A 19,723-nucleotide genomic window follows, 5' to 3' on the forward strand; every position below is an offset into this window, starting at 1 on the left:
CGCCACCACGCCCGGCTAATTTTCTTTCTTCTCTCCCTCCCCCTCCCTCTCCCCCTCCCTTCCTCCTCCCACTATGTCCTCCAGGCTGGTCTCGAACTCCAGTACTGAAGCGACCCTCCCACCTCACCCTCCCGAATAGCTGGGACTATAGGTGGGAGCCACCATGCCTGGATAGATTTTTTATTTTTATTTATTTATTTATTTTAGAGATAGGGTCTCTGTATGTTGCCCAGACTGGTCTGGAACTCCTGGGCTCAAGCGATCCTCGTGTCTCAGCCTTCCAGAGTGCTGGGAGTACAGGCTTGAGCCACTGTGCCAGGCCCCTAGTCCGACCCCTAGTTGATTCTAACATGTGCGGCCCCACTGGGGAACCACAGCCTCCCCAGCCCCTTTGGGTGTTGCTGACTCTACGGGCCCTCCTAGGTAGGATGAACTCGTCACGCCTCCTACCCATTTGTCACCCCCAGCTCTTGCCCCCATCTATTTTGTGGCTCCTCCCCTCAATAAGGACATCTAATTTTGTTGGCCAGTCCAGCACATATATTGCATGTAACAACCCAGTTTGCCCCACCTTTCTGCCTCCACTGCATCTGCTTCAGGGATGCTGGGACTGTTCCACTCCCTTTCTCCATCCTTTGGGTGTCTGCACGTCGAAAGCCTTGTGAAGAGGTCTATCTCCCTGCCCAAGTACAAAACTCAGGGCTTACCAAGCTCATTGAGGGCGAGCAGGAGGCTGAAGGGCACTTGGAGGGCTGCCTACCTTGTGGGTCCCTTGGTGGCTGAAGGGAGTTGCATAGGAAGGCCTTGACAATTGTCACAGAGAAAGGAGTACAGCTGCTGGCTCTGTGTGGGTGTGCAGATGTCTGACAGGTTCAGCCACTGGCCCCAATTGGTACACAAATGGGATTTCTTTCTTTTTTTTTTTTTTTTTTGAGACAGAGTCTTGCTCTGTTGCCCAGGCTGGAGTGCAGTGGCCGCGATCTCGGCTCATTGCAACTTCCGCCTCCCAGGTTCAAGCAGTTCTCTGCCTCAGCCTCCCAAGTAGCTGGGATTATAGGTGCCCACCACCACGCCCAGTATTTTTAGTAGAGATGGGGTTTCACCATCTTGGCCAGGCTGGTCTTGAATTCCTGACCTCCTGATCCACCCGCCTCAGCCTCGCAAAGTGCTGGGATTACAGGCGTGAGCCACTGCACCCGACCTGACACAAGTAGGATTTCTGACGCCTGTGGATGCACTGCTTGCACTGCTACTGGAGGAGTCTTGAGCCCACGTGGAAGAACTTCCCACTCCCAGGCACAGAAAAGGCCTCCCTCTGGAGTGAAGCATCTGGTGGTACCACAGGCCTGGCCCCCACACAAAGGCCTTGTCCCTGCAGGGCTGGCATGGGGTGACTGGCAGCCCTGGAGTGGAGTTTGAAGCACCAGTGAAAGGCCTTACCACTTGGCAGGCACAGGTGCGGGGGACTTGTCTGGAGGGGACTGGCTATGGGGGCTGTGACAGTCTGTAGGCTTTCTTCACTTCTACACAAGCCTGTTGTCTAAGTGGACCCTGCAGGGTTCATGCAGGGGCAGCACCAGAGAAGCATCTTGTGACAATGGTTACACAGGAGCGATTTCAGGAATGAGACTGAATCAGGCAAGGACCTGGAGAGGAAGCTCCAGTGGGGCTCCCACCCAAGGGGTCCAACTTTACCCATCCCACAGGTCCCCAGTCTGGGGCTCATTCTATGTCTGTAGGCCTGGGATCCTGCACCCTGGAGAGTTGTCCTGCTACCGGCCATCCCTCCGCAGAGGTCCCCCTCTGGCTCTATGCTGTCTTCAGCAAAGGGCCTCTGCTCCATTTCATGCCTCTCCTGAGGGCCTGAGGTAGCTTACTGCGAAGCAGCCTCAGGGGATAGAGGCTTCAGCAGGGCATCTTGGCCCCCAACACAGAATCCTGGTTGTAGGATCTGGAAGAACAGAGGAGAAATGGAAGTTGGCAGTTCCCAGGAGGGGAGAAGGTGCTGGTGAGCCACGAAAGCAAACCCCAGTGGCTGAAGCATCCTGGATGACTCAGCCACATTTCTTTAAGAATCTTTTCGTGTGTGTGTGTGTGTGTGTGTGAGACGGAGTCCCATTCTGTCACCCAGACTGGAGTAAAGTGGTGAGATCTTGGCTCACTGCAACCTCTACCTCCCAGGTTCAAGTGATTCTCTTGCCTCAGCCTCCCGAGTAGCTGAGACTACAAGCGCCTGCCACCACGCCCGGTTAATTTTTTTGTATTTTTAGTAGAGATGGGGTTTCACTGTGTTAGCCAAGATGTCTTGATCTCCTGACCTCGTGATCTGCCCGCCTCGGCCTCCCAAAGTGCTGGGATTACAGGCATGAGCCACCGCGCCCGGCCCTCTTCTGTCTCTTATAAGGACACTTGTCATTGGATTTAGGGTCCACCCCACTAATTCTGGATGCTCTCATCTTGGGATCCTTGACTAAATTACATCTGCAAAGATTTTTTTCCAATAGGTCACATTCGCTGGGTCTGGGTATTAGGGCATGAACTTACCTTTTTGGGGGCCACCATTCAATCCATTACAGGTGGGCATCCCATGGAAGCAGACAATGGCTGGGCCAAAGTTGCCCATGAAGTATCAGCCATGGGCACAAGATCAAGTTTGGGATGTGGCAGGGCCAGGCTTGGCTCTGCCAGGCAACTGGGTGGACTGAATCCAGCACACTCCAAACGAGTTGATAATCAGGCTGGGGACTTCAACAGACAACCAAAGTGCCAGTAAGGGCATTAAGGAGCCATCATGGCCAGGTGCAGTGGCTCACGCCTGTAATCCCAGCACTTTGGGAGGCTGAGGCAGGCGGATCACGAGGTCTGGAGATCAAGACCATCCTGGCTAACACAGTGAAACCCCATATCTACTAAAAATACAAAAAAACTAGCCGGGCATGGTGGCGGGCACCTGTAGTCCCAGCTACCCGAGAGGCTGAGGCAGAATGGCGTGAACCCGGGAGGCGGAGCTTGCAGTGAGCCAAGATTGCGCCACTGCACTCCAGCCTGGGCAACAGGGCGAGATTCCGTCTCAAAAAAAAAAAAAAAGGAGCCATCACAAGGACTTAAGATCAGCTGACAGTAGGACTGTGACTGGTAGGGTGGACAGGCAAAGTGACTGCCTGGAGAGTGGGCAGGTGGCCCAGCAGGGCCCAGAGGGTGCCTTCCCAGAAGTAAGGAGTCCAGTCTGGGGCTGGCCACTCAGGATGGACACAATGTACCAGAAGTGAGGTGGATCTCTGCAGAGTCCCTGGGGTCCTCATCCAGTCTGAAGAACACAGCACCAGCAGCCTTAGATCTATGAGGTCAGACTCTGCATCTTATCCTAGCACCTTGGGGACCTGGGGAGGCTGGACCACCCTGGGCCTGGCGGGGGTGGGGTGCATGAGTCTCGGCTCTGCAGTATTCACCACCCCACACCTGAGGGCACCTGCCCTCTGCAGCACGGTGGGTCATTCTCATGAGGTCTATAAAGATGTCCATTATCAAGTGACCATGGTAGCCAGGCCACAAGGTTCACATTGATGTTGCCTCATTGCATTCTCATTTCCACACTGAAGGGGAAAACAGATTCAGAGGAGTGGGCCCACTGTCCTGATGAGTGCTGCCTGTTTGCTCCCACCCTCCCTACAACCGGCACCCCCCCATGCCCCTCACTCAAGACCAGGGAGAAGCCCACCTAGCCCCTCCTGCAACCACACAGACCCCAGTGGGAGCCCCAAGGCTGCTACTCTGCACAGGATGGAGAGCAGGGGTAAAGGCCATTAGGTGGTGGCAGTCGGCCGTGCCCCTCACCAGAGGCAGAGGTCTGACCCCCTGACCAGGCCAGCTTCAGGGCATGTGTCCTTTCATGAGCTGTGACTGACCACAGTCCAAGGGCCCACTGTGGGGAGTCCTCAGCATATCTGGACAGAAACGCCCCGGAATTGGGGTAAGAAGAGCCTTTACAGTCAGGCAGTGAAGAAACACAGCTGCTGGGCACCTGCTATGTGCATGCCTCAGGGATGGGAGTAGAGGGCAGGCCCAGCCCTGGGACCTGGGTCAGGTGGCTGGGCCCTTGGGATCCCGAGTTGGAGGGATACCCCCTTGGAGGCAGAGATGGGCATCAGAGACAGGGCGGCCCCAGGTGGTCCTGGAGTCGCCTCGTAAAGGTTACGTCTATGCATGCTGCAGGCAGAGACACAGTCACAGTAGTTGCTACCTCTGGAAAGTCCCAGTTCTGCTCATGAGCCTAGATCTAAGAGGCTGGGACAGGCAGAGGGGTATGAAGGGGTCATGGGCAGGCAGACTGTTCACACTGGCTGCCAGGGTGGCCGAGTACAGTGAGCTGGGGCACTCACTACTGTGCCAACCCCACGCACGGATGAGGACCCCGGGTCGAAGGCCCACGTCCTCAATCCCACGCAATAGCTCAGGCCCTGTGAGAGGGTTCGCTGTCTGCTCCCAGCCAGGGCTGAGCTGTTCAGAGGCCCTACCTGTTCAGAGGCAGCTGGGGGAAGGGACAGAAGTTGGGGGGCAGGGGATTGTGTGCTGGCGGGAATCATCTCCTTCATCTCATGGCTTAATCTTCCATCCCTCCTTTCAACCCGGTTTCTGGCCCTCGGAGAGGTCGGCCAGTTCAAGAGGCACCCCTGAGAACCAGGTCTGCAGACACGAGGGCCTCGTGACGTATGCCCTGAGGGCAGGGGGCTGCAACCCCTCGCGCGGGCTCCCCGGCCGTGGAGGACACAAGGACAAACACCAAGGGTCCCCGACCTACCGACCCCCTCCTCCCGGATACCGCGCGTAGCCTGTAGGCTACCTCCGCGCTCCACCCAGAGACGGGTCACGCTGCTCCCGCCGCCGCAACCCCGGGCCCTCGTGCCGGCGGTCTCCCCTCTTCCGCGGGCGAGATTACTGCATAGCAGAGGTGAAGGGCGCGGAGGTTGCGGGGGAACCCAGCGTGGTATGGCAGGAAGGGTAGAGCAGGGAAACAGGCCCAGCCAGAGGCTCGGGATCCGGTACTCGAGCGCGGTGCTCCTGGGCCGGGCGGTGGGGGAGGGGCCGTGTGGTGGGGGAGGGGCCGCGTGTGGGCAGGCGCATGCGCACGGCAACCGGGACCTGCGGAGGGCGGCGGTGACCACTGGGCCCCACCCCGCCAACCCAGGACCCCATCACGCGCGTGCCTGTGAGGCGGCTGTGTCCGCGGCGAGGAGTCAGAGGGAACTGAACTGGCTACTGCCGCGGCAGGTGAGATTTAAGGTCAGCAGCTGAACAAAGAAGCGAGCGCGGGCCGGACTTTTTTCTTTATTAGACATGGCGGCGTTGGTCTTACGGAAATGTCTGCGCTTTTGCAGGCGCCCACAAGACAGGGCAACTACGGGGTAGCGGACATCCGCCAGGCACGCTTCTAGGGCCGCTTCTAGAACTGCGCATGCGCTTGGGCTGCACCCATTCCGTCTAGCCCAAAAGGTTCCTCTACATCCTTCCTCCGGATTGGTCTATAGGGACACGATGGCTTTTTACGCAAGCGCCTTCCGTGTTGACCCGGAAGTTTTCTTCCCAGTTAAAAGTGTTGGCCCGCTGCGCGCGGCCTCTTCCTGTCTGTGCCAGGGCGGCGCGTGGTCTACGCCGAGCGACAGAGACGCTCAGGCTGTGTTCTCAGGTGAGACCGCCGCGGGGCCGGGGATCCTAGCGACGCTTCATGGTCTTTCGGGGATAGTGCCCCGCGGCCTGGGCCTTTTCTCGTTAGGTCTCATTTCTGTCTCTGGAAAAGAAAATGTAGAAGAACGGGCGGGGGACGAGTTACTCTTGACTTCTTCCTGGTGCTCCGCCGCTTCTAGCTTTTTCCCATAGCGGGGCTTGGGGAACTTGGTTTGAACTATGCAGTTGTACTCTGAGATAGGAAGTCTCCATTTCTTAGGCACACGATGCCCTCTTTTGCTCTGTGGAACTTTCCACCCGTAATAGCAGCCCCTAGACCCTTCATACTGTCGGTCAAGAATCGAAACCTTTGGGTTGATTGTGCCACACAGTACAAGGACCACCTACCGTGGTCCTTGATGTCATATAACGGTCCCGCCTCACGGCCAAAGAAACAGTCCGAGACAGAATGTTGACTTGGGTCAAAGACCATGTAAATGGCGAGGTTGTGGTTTGAATTACAGCCCATGCAATGTAAGGACGTATGGCATCTGCTGAGCCATTATACCTCGGTCCCAATGCAGCAGCTGTTGACTGGTGGCTGCCAAGTCTTGGGCCCAGGGGTTCTAGGTGAAAGACAGATGCTTCTTGCTGACAGCTGAGTAATTTTTCTAGTGCTTGAAAACACGTTCACAGCCCCTCTTGGTCCTTTGCGACCCCCCAGTTCATCACTAGATGGCGGCTAGCCTCAGAGTTGGGAATGAGTGCGCCTCTGCTCTATGCTAGCTGGGCTCTGACGTTTTTATCCTGTCATCACCCTGTCCCAGGATGACCGAGTGGGAGACAGCAGCACCAGCGGTGGCAGAGACCCCAGACATCAAGCTTTTTGGGAAGTGGAGCACCGATGATGTGCAGATCAATGATATTTCCCTGCAGGTGAGGGGAACTTGGTGATTGGCCTTCCTGGCTGGGGGCGGACATTATTCCAGGAAGGAACACATCAAACTTGTTGCTGTGCCATTAAGTCAAGAATAGAGATCATAACAGGTAAAGAAGGGATTCCTTGACCACCACATCTACCACATCTGCTCTTACGTCCTGTTCAAAGATGACTAAAACTTCTGTCATGAGAGGAGGACTTCACCAGAAGAAGCATCACATCTCACATATGGTATTTTTGTTACTGTTTTTGTAGTAAAATACAGAACATCCAGTGTCATTCTTTTGCATGTGAATATCCGGTACCATCTCCTAAAGAGATGTTTTTTTTTCCCCAATTGAATGGCCTTGGCCACTTGTCATAAATCAGCTGGCCGCAGATGTATGGGTTTTTTTTTGTTTTTTTGTTTTTTTGTTTTTTTTTTTTTTGAGACGGAGTCTTGCTCTGTCGCCCAGGCTGGAGTGCAGTGGCGCGATCTTGGCTCACTGCAAGCTCTGCCTCCCGGGTTCACACCATTCTCCTGCCTCAGCCTCCCGATTAGCTGGGACTACAGGTGCCTGCCACTGCGCCCGGCTAATTTTTTTTTTTTTTTTTTTTTTGTATTTTTAGTAGAGACGGGGTTTCACCGTGTTAGCCAGGATGGTCTCGATCTCCTGACCTCGTGATCCGCCCGTCTTGGCCTCCCAAAGTGCTGGGATTACAGGCGTGAGCCACCGCGCCCGGCCCAGATGTATGAGTTGCATTACAGACTTTCAGTTATATTCCATTGGTCTATATGTTTGTCCTTAAGCCACTACCACACTTTCTTGCTTTGTATTAAGTTTTGCAACTGGGAAGTGTGAGTTGTCCTACTTTGTTCCTACTCTGTACAGTTTTACACATACCCTTTTTTTCCCCTCCCCACGAAGGCATCATTAAGAATTTTGTGGGCCTTAAGAACTTTAGCTTTTGTGAGCCCTTCCTCCATTAAAAGAAAGTGTTTGAAATTATGTTTTGTGACGGCATTGATATAAAGATGAATATAACTTGGGTTGCACTTTATTCACTTTCCTTCTCTTTTTTTTTAATCATTAAAGTTTTATCTTTGAGATAGGAGTGCTCTCTGTCACCCAGGCTGGAGTGCAGTGGTGTGATCACAGTTCACTGCAGCCTCAATACACCTGCCTGGGCTCAGGTGATCCTCCTGTCTTAGACTCCAACTAGCTGGGACCACAGGTGCATGCCACCAAACCTGCTACCTTTTGTTTTATAAAGAAGGAAGACTTTTTTGTTGTCTGTAAAGATGTCAGGGGACTTAGGCACTATGCCTAATGGATAATTCAGCCTTGTTTTTCACTCTGAATATCTTGTAGATCTTGGCTTTTCTTTCCTTCGGGGGTTTATTTCGGGGGTCCAAAAACATTATTATTATTATTATTATTATTATTATTATTATTGTATATTTTTTGAGACGGAGTTTCGCTCTTATTGCCCAGGCTGGAGTGCAATGGCACGATCTCAGCTCACCACAACCTCCGCCTCCCGGGTTCAAGCAATGCTCCCGCCTCAGCCTCCCAAGTAGCTGAGATTACAGGTGCACACCACCACGCCCGGCTAATTTTTGTATTTTTAATAGAGACGGGGTTTCACTATGTTGGTTAGGCTGGTCTCGAACTCCTGACCTCGTGATCCGCCCGCCTCGGCCTCCCAAAGTGCTGGGATTATAGACATGAGCCACCATGCCCGGCCACATTTTAATTATTTGTTTATTTTTTGAGACAGAGTTTCGTTCTTGTCGCCCAGTCTGGAGTGCAATGGTGCGATCTCGGCTCACTGCAACCTCTGCCTCCTGGGTTCAAGCTATTCTCCTGTCTCAGCCTCCCAAGTAGCTAGGATTACAGGCACACGCCACCACACCCAGCCTTTATTTTTAGTAGAGACAGGGTTTCATCATATTGATCAGGCTGGTCTCTAACTCCTGACCTCAGGTGATCCGCCCGCCTCAGCCTCCCAAAGTGCTGGGATTACAGGCATGAGCCACCACGCCTGGCGTTATTTATTTATTTGTGAGACAGAGTCTCTGCCTCCCAGGCTGGAGTGCAGTGATGCGATCTCAGCTCACTGCAACCTCTGCCTCCCCGGGGTCATGTGACTTTCCTGCCTCAGCCTCCCAAAGTGCTGGGGTTACAGGCATGAGCCACTGTGCCCAGCCCACAAACATTTTCATTATAGGCCCAGATAATGTTTTAGACTTTGTGGGCCACGTTGGCCACTGTTACTTTTTTTTTTTTTTTTTTTTTTTTTTTTTTTTGAGATGGAGTCGCTCTGTCACCCAGGCTGGACTGCAGTGGCACGATCTCGGCTCACTGCAACCTCCACCTCCTAGGTTCAGGTGATTTTCCTGCCTCAGTCTCCCTAGTAGCTGGAACTACAGGTGCATGCCACCACACCTGGCTAATTTTTGTTTTTTTAGTAGAGACAGGGTTTCACCATGTTGTCCAGGCTGGCCTCAAACTCCTTGATCTACTAAACGTTTGTTAAGTGCCTGTTCCCCTAGGGAAATAAACATCAATGGGCGTTCACTGTATTTTAAACACCTGTGCAGGGCTCCACTGTTGGCCCAAACTCTTGCTGGGGAATTTGGTGTTTGCAATTTTTTTGCTGCATGGTGAAAGCCCTGCGTGAATGCCCTTCACGAGACTGTGAGTTTTTTTTTTTCTTGCAGCCAGACTATGAAATAGTACTGAGAGTTTCAGTGTCCTGTATTCTTTTGCCATCATTCCTTGTATTTGTAGAAACAGGTATTTTGTGTATATTCTCAGAGGCAAGTGATAGAATGGCCTTGGGTACATTTTGTAATGGAACTATCAACAGCAGTCTCCTTCGAATACACATAGCTCCTCTCTTCTCCTTCACATACTCAAGGTTAACTTTTTGGCATTTGTTTAGATTTTTGTGTGGGGATGGCTATGTAAGTATAAGACGACTTGTTAAATGATTGTTTTAAAACTGTGGTTCTGGGCCGGGCGCAGTAATCCCAGCATTTTGGGAGGCCGAGGTGGGCAGATCATCTGAGGTCAGGGGTTTGAGACCAGCCTGGCCAACATGGTGAAGCCCCGTCTCTACTAAAAATACAAAAATTAGCTGTGCATGGTGGCGTGCACCTGTTGTCCCAGCTACTTAGGAGGCTGATGCAGGAGAATCGCTTGAACCTGGGAGGTGGAGGTTGGGATGAGTTGAAATCATGCCATTGCACTCCAGTCTGGCCAACAAGAGCGAAACTCCATCTCAAAAAAAAAAAAGAAAAAAACTGGGCTGGGCATGGTGGCGCGTGTCTGTATAATCCCAGCAACTTGGGAGGCTGAGGCAGGAGAATTGCTTCAACCCAGGAGGCGGAGGTTGCAGTGAGCCAAGATTGTGACGTTGCACTCCAGCCTGGGTGATAGAGTGAGACTCCATCTCAAAAACAAACAAACAAAAAACCCAAAAACAAAAAAGTTCTCAGCCAGGTGCAGTGGCTTATGCCTGTAATCCCATCACTTTGGGAGGCTGAGGCGGGTGGATCACCTGAGGTCAAGAGTTGAAGACAAACCTGGCCAACATGTCCAAACCCCATCTCTACTAAAAATACAAAAATTAGCCTGGCATGGTGGCATGCACCTGTAGTCCCAGCTACTCAGGAAGCTGAGGCAGGAGAATCCCTTGAACCTGGGAGGCGGAGGTTTCAGTGAGCCAAGATTGCACCACTGCACTCCAGCCTGGAAGGCAGTGAGACTCCATCTCAAAAAACAAACAACCAAAAAACTGTGGTTCTTACTCTGGGGTGGTTGGTCCCCTGTCTTAGGGGACACTTAGCAATGTCTGGATACATTTTTAGGTGTGAAAACTGACCAAGGTGGTGCCAGGCACTGTGGCTCACGCCTGTTAATTTCAGCACTTTGGGAGCACAAGGCGGGCAGGTCACTTGAGGTCAAGAGTTCGAGACCAGCTTGCTCGAAACAGTGAAACCCCTTCTTTATTAAAAGTACAAAAAATTTAGCTGGGTTGGTGGCGTGTGCCTGTAATTCCAGCTACTCAGGAGGCTGAGGCAGGAGAATCGCTTGAACCCAGAAGGCATAAGTTGCGGTGAGCCGAGGTTGTGCCACTGCACTCCAGCCTGGGTGACAGCAAGACTCAGTCTCAAGGGGGAAAAAAAAAAACTAGGCCAGGCACAGTGGCTCACGCCTGTAATCCCAACACTTTGGGAGGCCGAGACGGGCGGATCACAAGGCCAGGAGTTCAAGACCAGCCTGGCCAACATTGTGAAACCTGTCTCTACTAAAAATACAAAAAAACTAGCTAGGCGTGGTGGCAGGCCCCTATAATCCTAGCGACTCGGGGGGTTAAGGCAGGAGAACCATTTGAACCTCAGTCATAGGTTGCAGTGAGCTAAGATGGCACCACTGCACACCAGCCTGGGTGACAGCGAGAGACTCAAAAAAAAAAACAAAAAACTGAAGGGGTTGCCAGTGGCATACCAGATGGCTGTTAAACATCCTATAGTGTGCAGGACAGCCCCCCAGACAATTATCTGGTCCATAATCTAGTGTCCTTAGATTCCCCCTCTTTCATTATAAAGGAAGTGTACTTTTTAGCGACTTGGTAAAGTCACCTGTTCAGAGTTATTTTCCTCATAGTGGGTGGGGCTTATATCCAAATCCCCTGGGGAGGCATACCAGGATCCCAGACAGCTGTTGGGACTACCCCGAATGGGTACTTGATTTCTCCTCTGGTGTCTGGCCAACGCCCATGCTGCTCCTGACCATTTTCCCTTCATTTTCTGCTCCCTGCTGCCCCAGGATTACATTGCAGTGAAGGAGAAGTATGCCAAGTACCTGCCTCACAGTGCAGGGCGGTATGCCGCCAAACGCTTCCGCAAAGCTCAGTGTCCCATTGTGGAGCGCCTGACTAACTCCATGATGATGCACGGCCGCAACAACGGCAAGAAGCTCATGACTGTGCGCATCGTCAAGCATGCCTTCGAGATCATACACCTGCTCACAGGCGAGGTAGGGCTCTGTGGCCTGGTGAGGGTAGGCTGTGCCCTCAGTACACCCCAAAGCCCCACGGAGTGTATGCCAGGCTTATCCCCTGTGTGGTGTGGCCACTCTTGTTTTAGGTGTGAGAAAAGGGGAGGAATGCATGGGGCTGGATGTCAGGCTCATATCCCCCTTCTCTCTAGAACCCTCTGCAGGTCCTGGTGAATGCCATCATCAACAGTGGTCCCCGGGAGGACTCCACACGCATTGGGCGCGCCGGGACTGTGAGACGACAGGCTGTGGATGTGTCCCCACTGCGCCGTGTGAACCAGGTGAGCCTGGGGCTTATGCACGTGGCAGGGTGGACACAACCACAGGAGTGGGTGGGGTCTTGCCTGGGGCAGGAAGGCTCGTCTCTGTCTGCATGTTTTACCTGCAGCATCACTTCCTCTAGGAAGCCTTCCTGGATTCCCACCCTGCATAGGGGCTGATCCAGGCTCTGGGTCCTCTTCTGGATCACATTTGGCAGAGGTCTTCTTTCTTTCCTTTGGGTGTATTATTTTTACACTGTGTGTGTATATGTACTTTTTTCTTTTTTTTTTCTTGGACATTTTGAGAATCAGTTGCAGACATTTTGATTGTGTTTCCCCTGAACACAACAGGTGTCTTAAGAACAAAGATGACCTACCCGCATCGTCACCCCCAGGAAGGAATTTAACAGCAATAGTCGTCGTTCCATGTAGCATCTGTGCCCAGAATGCCAGAATGCACTTTATAGTGGCTCATTGTCAATTGGGTCCAAGTTAAAAGCAAATATATTGCCTTTTTTTTTTTTTTTAAATTTTTTTAAAGAAATAATTGAGATGGAATCTCAGGGTGTTCTTGAACTCCTGGTCTCAAATGATCCTGTCCCTTCAGCCTCCCAAAGTGCTAGGATTACAGGCATGAGCCACCACACCTGGCCGCCTTTTTTGTTGTCGTTGGTTTTTTTGTTGTTTGTAGAGGTGGGGTTTCACCAAGTTGCTCAGGCTGGTCTCAAACTCCCTGCCGAAGTGTTCCTCCTGCCTCAGCATCCCGAAGTGTTACAGGCGCAAGCCACCGCGCCCGGCCGTCTAGCAGTTTGCTGTTGAGGCAGGTCTCAATCTCCTGTCATTGGGGACGCAACTTCAGCCTGTGTGTGTGTGTGTCTGGACACTTGCTCTTGTGACCCTCTATCTGATTGCAAATCAGGCATGATGCCACCTCCTCTTGTCTCAGTGGGCCTATGGGTGACAACATGGCTGGCAGCATCAGTTGGGGGTGGGCCCAGGGTGCTGGAGGACCGCAGTCTGTCCTTTTAGCCTGACCCCTGCTCTCTTCCTAGGCCATCTGGCTGCTGTGCACAGGCGCTCGTGAGGCTGCCTTCCGGAACATTAAGACCATTGCTGAGTGCCTGGCAGATGAGCTCATCAATGCTGCCAAGGTGGGTGAGGGCACTCTGGTTGGGGGGGTCTTAAGTTGGGCATTTGTGGGGGTCCTTCAGAATTCAGAGCTAACTGTCTGTCTCCTTGCAGGGCTCCTCCAACTCTTATGCCATTAAGAAGAAGGACGAGCTGGAGCGTGTGGCCAAGTCCAACCGCTGATTTTCCCAGCTGCTGCCCAATAAACCTGTCTGCCCTTTGGGGCAGCCCCACCCACCTGTGCCGTTGTCTGTCTTCGGTGGGGGGATGTGGGTGACATAGCCCTGGTGGCCTTGGGAGCTGCTCACCTTCCTGACCTTGTTGGCCTGTGGGGACCTGGAAGCATTGCTGACTCAGAACCATGGCACCCCAGGGCTAGCAGGTGGGGCACTGGATGCAGGCCAGGCTGCCTGGAGTGTCCCAGCAGGTACTGGAAATGAGACGGGGTTATCCATAACTTCTGAGGGTGTGGCACATGAGATGTTGCTGTGGTCTGGGTGGATGGGTGGCTTGGGTGCCTGTGAGGTCTGGGTAGTCACAAGACCATCCTGAGAGGCTTGTCACCTTGAAGTAGCACTGGGGAGAGGAGAGCTCAGCTGTTGAGGGCACACGATTTCAGACCCCTAGCTTCACCCCCCTGTTGGAGTGTGGGCTGGTTTCACACTGGCTAGGTTGCGCTCCTGGTTACTTCCCTGGCTACACTGGTTGTGCTGCACCCTGGGCCTGCACGCCCAGTTTCTGTAGGCTGTACAGGTTCTCTTCTGCCAGTGTCCATGCAGTGTCATCAGGCTGCTGGGGACAGGTTGGGACCCACCCAGGGCCACAGGCTGGTGACTCTGGTAGAAGACTCATCAGGTTCTGAAGGATGGGGTGCGCCCAAGCCCACCCACCGTGTGCCATCACCCTTCCACTGCCCCCAACGTCTGGCCAAGGCAGGCTTGGTGTTCATCATGGTGGGGCTGGCCCAGGGGGCAGGGCAGGCAGTCAAACGGGTCCAGCAGGTACCTGGGACCTGGAGGGGTGGCCCCGGTTGAGCACCCTCCCCCTGGGAGGGTACTTTCAAGCCCAGCTGCAGGCAGGCCCGAAACAGGGACAGGCCAGAACAGACAGGGACACGCCACTGGCCAGAGGGAGGAGGCTTCCACAGGTAGGAAGGGGCCCACAGGCTGGCTGGGGTCTGTCATTGCTCTGTGAGTGGCCCCTGGCCCCTGTGCTTGGCTCCTCTCTCAACGGCTGAATTCTTTTCCCTGCCTAGGTGTCAATGTCTCTGTTCCACTGGGGTCTTGTATGGTCCCCCAGGTTCTCTCTGCCAAGCTCCTGAGGGGTGCCTATCTCTGCTCCTCTGTGGGTCAGGTCCTTTCCATCCCTGTCTGGGGTCCTCCCCATCTAAGTGTTCAACTCCAGTCTGTCTCTCCGTTTCCAGTTCAGGAACTGGTCCCCCGTGGGTCCGTCCATTCCTATCCCCAGCCTCCGCCTCGGGCCTCCCCATCTCCCCTGCTCCTCGACGCTAGCTACACCCTTCTCGGGAGGGGGCTGCTCTGTACTGGGGGATCCTCTCTAAAGTACAGTCCCCGGTCTTCCCTGGATTCCCTGCTGGTCTCAGAACCCGCTCCAGGCTCCACCGCCTCCTTCCCTGCCTGACCTCCTCTCCTCGCAGGTCCATCCGGATGCCCTGTCCTCGGCCGTTCTGGCTCCGCCATTTCCGGGCCCCTCAGGGCTCGGGTCCCAGCTCCCCAGGCTCGCTCTCTGCGCCCTGCTCCCCAAGCAGAGGGGAAGACCAGGAGGAGGAGGAGGGGGACGGCAGCCCAGGCTCCGGCCCTATCCTGTCCCCCGCCTCCCCGGTGGAGTGCCTTATCTGCGTGTCGTCCTTCGACGGCGTGTTCAAGCTGCCCAAGCGCCTGGACTGCGGCCACGTCTTCTGTCTCGAGTGCCTGGCGCGCCTATCGTTGGCCACGGCGGGCGGCGGCAACGCGGTGGCCTGTCCGGTGTGCCGCGCGCCCACGCGCCTGGCCCCACGCCGCGGACTCCCCGCGTTGCCCACGCAGTCCGGTCTCCTGCCCCGCGACGCGCGCGCACCGCCCTCTCGCCAGGGCTCCGTGCGCTTCGACCGGCGCCGCGGCCTTCTCTACCTGCGGCCGCCGCCGCCCCCGCCCGGGCCGCGCAAGGCCCGCGCCCCGCCGCCCCCGCCGCCTCTGCGCCTGGGCCGCCCGCTGTCGCGCCGCCTGTCGCTGGCCAGCCCGGCCTGGGTCTTCAACGCGGCCGTGGCGCTGGCAGTGCTGGTGGCCGCGGGCCTCGTGGTCTCGGGCGTCTACATCTTCTTCCTCATCCCGCACGCCACCTCCTCCGGCCCCGCGCGGCCCCAGCTCGTGGCGCTCGCTCCAGCGCCCGGCTTCTCTTGGTTTCCGCCGAGGCCCCCGCCGGGGTCGCCCTGGACCCCCGCCTGGACGCCGCGCCCCACGGGCCCTGACCTGGACACGGCCCTGCCAGGAACTGCAGAAGATGCGCTGGAGCCCGAGGCGGGCCCCGAGGACGCGGCGGAGGCCGAGGGGACGCTGGACAGGCGATCGGATGGCACGTGGGGCACAGAGGCTGGCCCCGGCTGGGCCCCGTGGCCACAGGGCGCGAGGAGGCTGTGGGGCTCACAATAAGTGCGCCAGTACTGCAGTCCTGCCTCCAGGCCTGGCACCTCCGTGTTATCTGGGGCCCTTAGTAGGGCGCACAGCACTTACCCGTTTCTCCAGACTGGGGCCTAGGGCAAGCATCCTTGGCATTGTCACCATGGGGCTGGACCCTCTCAAGGAGCGGCACCGCAGTCGTCCCACAAGGATCCTCTGGGAACACCCCTGACCCCCATTCTTGTGGCTGTCCAGCGGAGGGTGCCCTGACCGTGACTCTATAAGGGTTCTGCTGGGGCTTGCTCCTGCTCCGCAACCCCTACTCCGTGGGGGTGCAGTTGGAAGCATCCCTGATCCTCAGCCCTTGTAGGAGTCCAGCTGTGGACGCCCCCAACTGACATCCATGCAGGTGCCCAGCCAGGGGCAGCCCCACACGGATCCTTGAACAGGTCCTGCTGGGAGTGCCACCAGTCATCCTCACCACAGATTCCAGGGGGAGCGTCCTTGCCAGCACTGGAGGCCAAAGCACTCATCCTTTGGATTGGCCATAGGTGGCAGGGGCCCGCCTATCTTTGGAGGGCAGAGCTGCTGCTGCTGCTATTATTCCCTGGTCACCTCCTCCCCAGCTGGTTCATTGCAGGGGACGTTCCACCACTCCACCCATCTGTGGAGTTTGTTTTCTACTGCCTGCAGGCTGGGCCTGGGTGGGCTCCAGCTGTCTACATGCTGATCCCGGGTGTAGAGTTGCCATCCTGCACACCTGGTTGGGGCTGCGGCTCAGGCTTGAAGTAACAGGGTGTCCTGGCCAGGGCTGGGGAGGAACTTGAGCCTTAAAGACTGGCTCCCACCCCAATCCTAAGTCCCAAACTGCTCTGGGAGCCTCCACTTCCCCCTGGGTCGTGGCTTCTAGGATCCTCCCAATATGCTGTGATGCAGCTGTGCTCATCATGGCTCAGAGAGGCCAACATCACCCCAGGGGTCAGACAGAGGCAGACAATGGTGGGGGTGGGAGTCCTGGACCTCCTTGGTTAGCCAGAGGGATCCTAGTCCCTTTCCCTGGCCACCAGAGTCCCCATCACCCCCGATTAATATCTTGGTGCCAGTTACTGCACTTCTTCCTCCAGGGCTCCATCTGTCCCACCCAGCCTCCTTTCTTGTGCCTCAAGGTGAACCCTGAGCCTTCCTGATAGACAGCAGCCTCCAGGGAAGGTGGCGTATGGGCTCCTGTCCTCTTCCTCCCAGAAGTCTTCCTGGGTTAGTTATGGGGGTAGATGGCAGCTATTCTCTGTGCAGACTGAACCAGGGGCTTCTGTTTCCTCCCAGGCCCTGCACCCCACCCCCTCCATCCTGCCTCACCTCACTCTGGGATGGAGTGCTGTGTTTTGGGAATGGGCACCCAGCGTGTTCCAAAGAGAAACGTGACTTCTATGTGGCTGGAGGCTCCTGTTTGATTTGTTTACGTGTGTCCTCAGCACCAGCATACAGTAGGTGCCAAACAAGGGAGTGACAGAATTGCAGGTGACCCAGGCAGCCTGGGAATGCACCCTGGGCCCAGGACTGTCTAGAGCTAGCTCTGGTGTGAGCTGCTGCTTCCAGGTGGGAGCCAGAGGAGGAACACTAGGGAGTCCATAGTGTGTCTTCCCAGACCAGTTCTTGCCCACACCCACATGCCGATGTTACCCACAGGGGCTGGGACCAGTGTACTGGGTCACTGGGCAGCCACAGCCCAGCCTCATAGGGAAGAAACCTGGTCAGACAGCAGCAGAATTGGTGGTCTATTCATTTTCTGTGGCTGCTTTGACAAAATACCCCCAACTTAATTATTTAGAACACGCGTTTATTTTTATTTATTTATTTTTGAAATGGAGTCTCACTCTGTCGCCCGAGCTGGAGTGGAGTGGTGCAATCTCAGCTTACTGCAACCTCTGCTTCCCGGGTTCAAGTGATTCTCCTGCCTTAGCCTCCCAAGTAGCTGGTATTACAGGCGCCTGCCACCATGCCTGGCTAATTTTTGTATTTTTAGTAGAGACGGGATTTCACCATGTTGGCCAGGCTGATCTCAAACTCTCAGCCTCGTGATTTGCCTGCCTTGCCCTCCCAAAGTGCTGGGATTACAGGCCCGAGCCACCACAGTCGGCCTTATTTCATTTATTTATTTATTTATTTGAGACAGAGTCTTGCTCTGTAGCCCAGGCTAGAGTGCAGTGGCGCAACCTCGGTTCACTGCAACCTCTGCCTCCTGGGTTCAAACCATTCTCCTGCCTCAGTCTCCCAAGTAGCTGATACTACAGGCACCCACCACCACGCCCAGCTTTTTGTATTTGTAATAGAGACGGGGTTTCACCACGTTGGCCAGGCTGGTCTTGAACTCTTGGTCTCAAGTAATCTACCCACCTCAGCCTCCCAAAGTGCTGGGATTACAGGCACGGGCCACCATGCCTGGCTAAACACACACTTATTATCTTGCAGTTCTGCAGTCCAGAAGTCAACGATCAGTTTCACTGAGCTAAAGTTGAGGTGCCCACAGGGCTAGTTATTTCTAGAGGCTCTAAGAGAGAATTCACTTCATTAGTTTTTCCAGCTTCTACGGCTGCATTCCTTGGTTCCTGGCTCCTTCAAAGCCAGCAGTGCAGCATCTTCAGATCTCTCTGACCCTCCTGCCTCCCTCTTTCACTTATAAGGACACTACAAGTACATAGCGCCCACCCGGATAATCCAAGATAGTCTCCCCATCTCATGATCATTAATTTAATCACACCTGCAAAGTCCATTTTGTGGTGTCAGGTAAAAGATTCACAAGTTCCAGGGATTCGGACCAGGATATCTTTGGAGGCCATCATTCTGCCTACCATAGGGTCTCAGAGATCCTCCTCATTGCTTCCCTCTCCCACCCAACCTAGGGGAGGGGGAGTGGGGGTGTGCAATAGTAGATCTGACCCAGACAGGCCAAGCAGTGGGGTCAGAAAGGGGCCCTTGCCTGGTGTCGCACAGAAGAGGGAGAGGATGTTCTGTGCCTGAGGGTGGACCAGGAAGGCTGCCTGGAGGAGGGAGCTGCATCCTAAAAGATGCTCAGGAGCTGGCATTGAGGCCAGTGGCATAGCCTGCACAAATACAGGAGGACCTGGGGAGGCCAGGGGTGGGGCTGGGGGTATTGGGTGGGGCTGGCCCCATTCTCTGTCTTAACCAGCTTGCTCCTAGGTGCTTTTGTGGCTTCTGCACTCTACCAGCTTGGAGCCAGGGGCCTCATTCTCTGTTGCAGTAAAATGAGGCTGATGACTGAGCCTAGGAGTTGCTGAGCCTCTGGTCTGCTGATTACCACCTTGGTGCCCAGTGTCTGCCTGCCTACCCACTGCCTTCAAACAAAGGGGCTGCCTGAAACCACCCAGGGGGACGCCTCCCACCCTTGCCCAGCCTCAGCCAATCTCCTCTTTCTCTTCTTCAGAGCTGGAGTTGTGCCCTCCTATCCTCTCTCTGCCCACCCCATCACTGCTGTACACCCTACCCCTTGGCACTTCGGCCCCAGACTTGTTCCTGCTGGTAGGCCTGGGTGCTTGTGAAGCCGGGTGCCAGAGGGCCCAGCACGGCACAGCCTTTGATTCTCTTTTCTGTAAATGGACGACAATAAGTTCTCTTTTTCCTTCATCCACAAGTGTTTACTGAGCGCCTTCTGTGTACCAGGCCGCACCAGGGTGCGGAGCAAAGACCAACCTCAGGGAGCAGATGAGGTCCAGGCGGCTGAGCCAACCGAACCATGGTTCTGGTAGCACTGCCTCTCCCGCCACGCTCAGGGGGCCCTGCTCCCCAAGCCCTTCCCAAATCCTGCCGTCCAGCTCTCCTCCCCACCTTGCAGGAGGGACGCCAGGGCCCGGTTTTCGGGTTCCGCCATTCTTTCCTCAATGAGGGTCGGAGAGGTCCCTGCCCACGCCAGACCCGTCCCCGGCCGTCGCGGCACCCTCTTGTGATCAGGCGGAGGGACCAAGGGCCAAGAGCGGGGCTTCGCCGGACGCTGGGGGCGTCACTGTCCAGACTGACAGATGGGGAAACTGAGGCTGACCAGCTGGGCAGGGCGTG

At 55.3% G+C, this 19,723-nt stretch overlaps 2 protein-coding genes across 5 annotated transcripts; both read left to right on the top strand.

Annotated features, from left to right (window-relative positions):
• Positions 1-3,098: 3,098 nt before the first annotated feature.
• On the top strand, positions 3,099-13,272 carry RPS5 (ribosomal protein S5). 4 transcript variants are annotated; one of them, XM_063658617.1, is made up of 7 exons: positions 3,099-4,948; positions 5,585-5,683; positions 6,489-6,597; positions 11,419-11,628; positions 11,802-11,930; positions 12,962-13,060; positions 13,152-13,272. In XM_063658617.1, exons 3-7 carry the CDS (start codon positions 6,490-6,492, stop codon positions 13,218-13,220), a joined length of 615 nt encoding a protein of 204 aa, XP_063514687.1. In that variant the 5' UTR covers positions 3,099-4,948; positions 5,585-5,683; position 6,489; the 3' UTR covers positions 13,221-13,272. The 4 variants fall into 4 exon arrangements, with proteins under 4 accessions (XP_063514687.1, XP_054320951.1, XP_054320952.1 ...); XM_054464976.2 differs by lacking the exons at positions 3,099-4,948; positions 5,585-5,683 and adding an exon at positions 5,092-5,268; XM_054464977.2 differs by lacking the exons at positions 3,099-4,948; positions 5,585-5,683 and adding an exon at positions 5,119-5,280.
• An 860-nt stretch (positions 13,273-14,132) lies between these two features.
• On the top strand, positions 14,133-17,039 carry RNF225 (ring finger protein 225). Its single transcript, XM_054464979.1, has 2 exons — positions 14,133-14,184; positions 14,695-17,039. The coding sequence occupies exon 2, from the start codon at positions 14,705-14,707 to the stop codon at positions 15,683-15,685; it is 981 nt and encodes a 326-aa protein (XP_054320954.1). The 5' UTR covers positions 14,133-14,184; positions 14,695-14,704; the 3' UTR covers positions 15,686-17,039.
• The last annotated feature ends 2,684 nt before the right edge of the window (positions 17,040-19,723 follow it).

Source organism: Pongo pygmaeus, chromosome 20 (genome assembly GCF_028885625.2).
Source record: "Pongo pygmaeus isolate AG05252 chromosome 20, NHGRI_mPonPyg2-v2.0_pri, whole genome shotgun sequence".
Classification (NCBI taxonomy): domain Eukaryota; kingdom Metazoa; phylum Chordata; class Mammalia; order Primates; family Hominidae; genus Pongo; species Pongo pygmaeus.